Raw genomic sequence first — 7,794 nt, 5'->3', positions numbered from 1 at the left:
GAATCTGGCACTGATCTATGGCACAGAAGCAGCCATTTCAAATCTTTATATGAGTGTTTTACAGCGTTAGACGGATTGTCGAACCTCTGTGGCACTTTCCACTTTAGCATCAAATGAGGTGGCTTATGAGGAATGTTAGACAATGTGGTTAATTGCATTCCACACGAGTTTATTAGTATCAGCATTCATGAACTAGTTTTGTTCGACGTGTAATAGACAAAACTTAACATTATTGTAAAGGTAGACATGGTCTTTTTTCCTAAGATGTTCTCGTCTCCTATTCACTATCCATTTTCTGCTCTAAAAACGAAACATTAATCATTAATATACATGTAGTTTGCAAGCGAATCCTGACGATACAGTTTGGTAATGTGATGGTGTATACTTCAAGGGTCCTTAGGAAACATGAACAATACATGTGGTATCTTCTTGTTGTTGTTGCTGCAATTTATTCCGCTACACTACATTCCCATTTGTAAAAAGCACTGTATAAACCAAAATAAACTACTACTATTCGCTTTAGCTTTCACGATCGCGCCGAACTCTACACTTTAACTTACTGGCTGCTTGGTGCGCTGCTGGCGCAGTGGGCAACAAAATCGAGGCGAAGTATCGCGACTGTTTACTGTGCCCTCTGTAGAGTAGAGATTTTTATACCCTATGGGCCTATGGCTCACTCCGTAGATGTACATAGAAACCAAGGAGGTTAAACTCCCTGATGGAAACACAGACATGTCTATGGACGGAAACCATTGATGGAGCTCACAGATGGAAGAGATGTGAGCGAGTTTTTGGCGTATAATGTCTTTGGTGTTGTTTATTTTGTGCCTGGACTGTGTCGTCGTATTGTCAAATGTCAGTGGCTGTGTATGACAGTGGCGTGTCGAGTAATACGTGAAACTTGTCTTTAGTTTATAGCATACAGTCACATATTGACAACAATGGAGCGTCATAAATTGTGTTTACTGGTCGTCAATATATACTTCATTACACTTGGTGAGTAGAGTAATTTGCTGCACATGTGTTTAAAAAAAAAGTATAAATTGATATCATTATTCGATTACTGTATGCGTAACAGTAGGAAATATTCAGAGTGGTTACATGTTGTTAACAACTCCTTTCTGCAAGTGCACCCGTCATTGTTAAAAGTACGACAGAGACTTGAAACATGGTTATAAGAGTTTATAACCATCACTTACAATTTCAAAACAAGTGTCTTTGTACCTAGGTGCCCAGGAATCTTTTTACATGAATCACAAACCATTCGTATTAGGTTGTGGAAGGATTCACGTAATAGCCGTAGGTATGTTGGAATGGAAAATGGTTCAAATGGCTCTGAGCACTATGGGACTTAACATCTATGGTCATCAGTCCCCTAGAACTTAGAACTGCTTAAACCTCACTAACCTAAGGACATCACACAACACGCAGCCATCACGAGGCAGAGAAAATCCCTGACCCCGCCGGGAATCGAACCCGGGCGTGGAAAGCGAGAACGCTACCGCACGACCACGAGATGCGGGCGAAGGAATGGAGAAATTTTATGCCTTATAGACGGGGGCGGAATGAGAGAATGTAAAATGTTTGGTGTTGGGAGATAAAAGTTAGAATAATTCTTAAATAGAAAGATACTTGGTGAGGTCAGGTTTATAGTGTGCTTCGTATTAGAATCAAATTTCTTCTTATGCACATATCAAAAAAACTTTTGCATCACCTTAGTTCCGAGAGTTCCGGAACCTGTACGGAAAATTGGAATAGAAATCAACATAAACATCATTTCCGCCCTTTTTATTGCTCATGAAAACCACACATTGCATTGTTGTACCACCATACAGCGAGACCTTTAGAGGTGGTGGTCCAGATTGCTGTACACACCGCTACCTCTAATACACAGTAGCACATCCCCTTGCATTTATGCGTGCCTGTATTTGTTGTGGCACACTATCCACAAGTTCATCAAGGCACTGTTGGTCCAGATTGTCCCACTCCTCTACGGCGATTTGGTGTAGATCCCTCAGACTGGTTGGTGGGTCATGTCGTCCATAAACAGCCCATTTCAATCTATCTTAGGCATGTTCGATAGGGTTCCTGTCTGAAGGACATGCTGGACACTCTAGTCAAGTGATGTCGTTATCCTGAAGGAAGTCATTCACATGTGCACAATGGGGGCACAAATTGTCTTCCGTGAAGACGAATGCCTCGCCAATATGCTACCGACATGGTTGCCAACGTGATTGCGCTATCGGTTGTAGGATGGGATTCACGTATAGTACAGCCATTACGGCGCCTTCCATGACCACCAGCGGCATACGTCAGCCCCACACAATGCCACCCTAGAATAGCTGGGAACCTTCACCTTGCTGCAATCACTGGACAGTGTGTCTAAGGTGTTTAGGCTGACCAGGTTGCCTCCAAACACGTCTCCGACGATTGTCTGGTTGAAGGCATATTCGATACTCATTGGTGAAGAGAACGTGATGCCAATCTTGAGTGGTCCATTCGGCATGTCGTTAGGCTCATCTGTAATGCACTGCATGATGTGGTTGTGAAGGTGGACCTTGCCACGGATATTGGGAGTGAAGTTGCGCATCATGCATTCTATTGCAAACAGAAAGCATTATTCAACATGTTCGTGTTGCTGTCAGAGTTCCTCCAAACCAGAATCCATAGGTAGCGATCATCCACTGCAGTAGTAGCCCTTGGGTGGCCTCAGTGAGCATGTGAGGATGTCATCGACAGTTCCTGTTTCTCCGTGTCTCCTCCATGTTCGAACAGCATGGCTATGGTTCACTCTGAGACACCTGGACAGTTCGCTTGTTGAGAGCCCTTCCTGGCACAAAGTAACAATGCGGACGCGATGTGCCGCAGTATTGACCATCTAGGCATGGTTGAACTACAGAGGACACAAGCCATGTACCTCCTTCGTGGTGGAATGACTGGAACTGATGGGCTGTCGGACCCCCTCCGTCTAATAGGCGCTGCTCATGCGTTGTTGTATACATCTTTGGGTGGGTTTAGTGACATCTCTCAACAGCCAAAGGGACTGTGCCTGTGATACAATATCCACAGTCAATGTCTATCTTCAGGAGTTCTGGGGACCGGGGTGACGTAAAACTTTTTTTGATGTGTGTATATTCACATAGTTATATCTGTTTGTTTAAGATGTACACTCAAAAGAAACTTTGGACCACTATTAGCATGTTTGCATCTCACGGGGAAGAGAGGAAGATAACACATGAAGCAGATGAAATAACATTGTTGACTATGCTTTGTGTCATTGTGGTTCATTGTTCGTAACATTAACATCATTTTTTCCTATAGTTGGAGAACCCACAATGTTGGACACACTACTCGTGCTCACTCTTTCGTCAAAATGTCTATGTTGTTAATGGTAGCTGCCAGTAATGGTGATTTAAGCATGTGACGTAGTTGCTCGCTCCTGGTGTGTAGTGGCTTTTATTAGCTTCTGTTGCTGCTGCTATTGTAGCAGCTGCTGCTGTTCAACCTGTTTCTATAGCAGCTGAAGTTATTGCTTTTCTAGTTGTTTGTCCACCTATGTCTGTTGATAGTTTGAATTTCATATTGTCTTTTTATTTGTGGAGTGTAAATGAACCTTGAAAGGAGGAAAAAATAACAATGCTTTTAAGTTTCTTAATGCTTGTTATGAATTTGTTGCAGTCTTAGAAAAATTACCAAACAAAGTATTCAGAGGTACAAAAATTTTATTCAGTTTCACTAGAAGTCTGACAACTAGCTATTGTGTGAGATGCAAGTTGAATGAGAATAATAACAGTGACTATGAAATTGTAGTTTAGGTGTACTGCTTGTGTAATTTAAAAGACAACTTAGAAAACTGGTAAGATATGCAATATTGAAACAAAGACTGGCAATGGTGTCTGTCAGACAGCAAGGACATACCAAACATGAGACATAGGACATTTTCAGAACAACTTTTTATGCTGGTGTGCAAGCACAGATACAGCATTAACTGGAGAACTGGTGGTGCTGCATGTTAAACTGCTGTCCCCAGTAAATTGGCTCTGTGCAGGGGAGTGCCGAGGTACATGGGGTGTTTCAGAATTATCGTACAAACACTATATCTCAGAAACAGAGCATCCAGTCTTTTTTTAGGTAAAATATGTATATAAATCCGACTGATAAGGCTGAATAGAATGGTGAACATTAGACTGCCTGGGAGCTGCCGGAAAATTGAGAAAACAGTGGCTTTCTGTTGAAAAAAGCACTAAAAATAGAACATTTGAGTGTCTAAAATGTTTTCAACATTTTCAATGTTTCTTTAATACCAAAATACTCTACCTGAAATTGACAGTTTGAACAATATTAGAGGAAAGGATAAGAAACTTGGTAGGGCATTGGATGTGCCTTTTAATATCACAGTTAGAGAATACATTTCTAAAGCTCTTAACATTGAATAAAATTTTATGTGCAGTTTTAACACTTACAACAAATTATTAGAATATAAAATTGTTTTCTCTCTCAGTTTACAGTAATAAATATTTACTGTGTTTACTGCCTTTTTCTAAGCGTAGTAATGTATGCCTTTGTGCACCTCCCATACCACGGAGTATCTGTGCATCTCAGCGTGACTGGTCCACTTCATGAGGCTATCACATCACATTGATCACATTGTAGGACACTGTTGGTGGTCGATACACCTCTGTAAGAAATAGTCACAGGGAGCTCATTTCACTGTTGTGTTGGCCAAGTCACTGCTACCAAATGTTGGATTGGAAAAATTTGATTGAAGAATGATGACCAAGGAAAAATGTGCTTAGCACTCATTTTAACTGAAAGTACCAATACTTGATGTTGTCGTTGTCCCATGACATAATGATTTTGTGGCATAATGGCATTGTAGCATGCGTAGACAGGAGGAGAAAAGAATGTTGACAGTATTTTTTGTGTCTATGTTATTTTTTGGGCTGTAGGTTGTGGTGACAGGTTGATCTGTAGCATAGCTTGGCATATAGATATTATTGAAAGATGACCATTTTGTTGAGAGTTCGTCAATGTTAAATGTCTTAGTTGTGAGTTGGTGAAACCAGCATATATGACTATGAAATCTTTTTGTTGTTAGATGGTGAAGCCAACAAATGTGAATATGGAATCTTAGTCATAGTTGCATTTTGATCTATGGGTGAGTCGAAGACCTAGGTTGGATCGAAAAGTAACAGTTGAGTTTTGAGTTGGCTAAGCAATATCAAAGACTTCAGTTAATACCTAATTTTTCCCATGTTCCCTATCTGAAATCATAATCTAGTTCTGTCCATTTTTCACCAGTTTCCAGGCAATGTAAGATCTCATCACTTTGCCTAAAATGTATTTCACATGATAAATACTGGATAAATCATGTCAGAGAAAAGGTCCTTGTATGGTATGTATGAAACACCCTATATGTGTATTCAGAGGATGAAGTAACTGCTAGAAATTTGGAGTGGGTATCATGATCAGCCTCCTCACCCTGACAATATTTTTTTGTGTGTGGGCAAGGATATTAATGTTTTTGGGATGTTTTTCTAACTTTTACCCAATACTTCTACCGTTGGTCATCTTTCTGGTATTGTGTTGGATACATTCTTGCTACCGTGAAGAAATGAACAGATTCAGTGTGGGTAGAGTTTGAATTGTGTGTGCCTTTACTATCACGTCTTGCAATATGACATTAACAGTAAGGAAGATTGCTGATGGATGATTTTTCTGTTTTCTGTCCTTTCAGTATTAGTATGACATATAAGACGTCATTGAAAATTGGAAGTATCTAGAAGTGAATGTAGAGTTCCTAAGATACGACTTTAAAGAACTTTGATAATATTTTGACGTAATTATATGTCCAAGGGTTATGGGTCTGTTAAACCATCGTAAGTAAAAATGTTGAATGTGACGCAGCATGACGGAATTGGGCTGATCTGTGCTGTGTAAGAACAAGCCTCTTCCTGACTGTTTGGCCTATGCCAGTATGTTACCACGTAACATTTAAGTGTAAGTGTACAAAATTTATTGTGCTTAGCAGACATCTGCATCACATATCAATACTTCATTATCAATGACATTTTAAAATCTTACGTGAGCAATGCAAACTTCTGTGGCTTAAGTGAGAAAAAATGTATTTTGGGTGTGGCTGTGGGTCATACTTTTTATCTCCAGTTTAGAGCAAGTCATTCTTTGGTTGCTTAGGAAGGTTGCAACTGCTATGGAATTTTCAGCATGGGATTCTAAAGGCCCTATAAGAGATGGTATCTGGACAAGGGATGAATTTGATATTTTACTCAGTTTCATTTAGGGCTCTATATGTTTCAGCAGACAAAATCGGTACAGAACTACCAACTAAACATTTCTCATACTACAAAAGTTGGAAAGGTAAGTTATGTATTATTATGCTGGGGACGAGGATACTTGAAAACTGAAGGAAAGAGTAAACTGATAACCCATCCGAGGATACATACAGGGTATATAAACTGTGTTCCATTAGGATGCGAACTGTTGTCTCACTTTACGGTGGCAAATACGTCAATCAGAGAAAGTGTGGCTGTAAATAAGAAACAGCTTCCTGTTGTTATTGAAAGCTTCTAAATGGCTGCTGTATTCCTCCTTTCCCTTATTGAGACAGACTGAAGCTGGGCCCACAAATATCCATGTTGGGCATAGTGGGTTTGATACTTAGCTGCTTCCTGTGGGGGGGGGGGGGGGTGTTCACAACTGTTCTTTTAGTAGCTACACGAGTTACAAACACTTGGCTGTGCACCTTTTCAGTATAACATTCCCAGAAAATTATGACCACCTACCTAATAGCTGTTATGTACACCTTTGGCATGGACTGGAGTGGAAACGCATTGTGGCTTGAAAGCAGTGAGGCCTTGGTAGGTTGCTGGAGGGAGCTGGCATCACATCTGCACACACAAGTCAATTTATTCCTGTAAATTCCGGGGAGAGGGCGATGAGATCATACGCCGCATATCACATGTGTTTGATAGGATTCAGATCTGGTGAGTTTGGGGGGGGGGGGGGGGGAGCACATAAATTGGAACTTGCCACTGTGTTTCTTGAACCATTCCATCATCACACACTCCTGGCTTTCTGACATGGCACATGATCTTGTTGAAAAATTCCACTGTTGTAGGGAAATATTGTAGTCATGAAGGAGTTTGTGTTCTGCAACCAGTGCTCGATACTCTTTGGCTGTCTTGGTGCCTTGCATGAGCTCCTCTGGCCCCAAGGATACCAGCATAAATGTTCCCCAAAACATAGTGGAGCCGCAACCGGCTTGTCTCCTTTTCGCAGTTCGGGTGTCGAGGAGCTGTTCCTGTGGAAGACGATGGATTTGCACCCTCTCATCAGCATGATGAAGAAGGTGTCGGGATTCATTAGACCATGCAGTGCTCTGCCACTGTGCCAGCATCCAGTGCCAATGGTCATGTGCCTATTTAGGTTGTAGTTGCCAAAGTTGAGATGTTTACATTGGCACGTGCATGGATCGTTGGCTTTGGAGGCCCATAGTTAGGAGTGTCCAGTGCATTGTGTGAGTGCAGACACATTTGTTCTCCGCCCAGCATTAAAGTGTGATGTTATATCCACCACAGTTCACCACCTGTCCTGTGTTGTTAGTGTGGCTAGTCTATGACATCCAACATCTGTAATGAGGGGTGGCCACCCAACTCCATGATATCTGGACATGTTTTCATCCTGTGTCAAAGACACTCACCACAGCACTTCGTGAGCACCCAAAAAGTCGTGCAGTTTCTGAAATACCTGTGCTGCCAGGCTTCCAGACCATCA

General features: G+C 41.3%; 1 protein-coding gene across 1 annotated transcript in view; it reads left to right on the top strand.

The window, feature by feature from the left end:
• The first annotated feature begins 759 nt into the window (after nt 1-759).
• Nucleotides 760-7,794, top strand: part of LOC124776358 — a 96,361-nt gene continuing 89,326 nt past the window's right edge. Inside the window, exon 1 of the mRNA XM_047251310.1 lies at nt 760-996. Coding sequence (XP_047107266.1) covers nt 942-996 — 55 coding nt within the window. The 5' untranslated portion in view covers nt 760-941. The remainder of the gene's footprint in view (nt 997-7,794) is intronic.

Source organism: Schistocerca piceifrons, chromosome 2, assembly GCF_021461385.2.
Source record: "Schistocerca piceifrons isolate TAMUIC-IGC-003096 chromosome 2, iqSchPice1.1, whole genome shotgun sequence".
In the NCBI taxonomy this organism is placed as follows: Eukaryota; Metazoa; Arthropoda; class Insecta; order Orthoptera; family Acrididae; genus Schistocerca; species Schistocerca piceifrons.
This window is presented reverse-complemented; position numbering and strand designations above follow the sequence as displayed.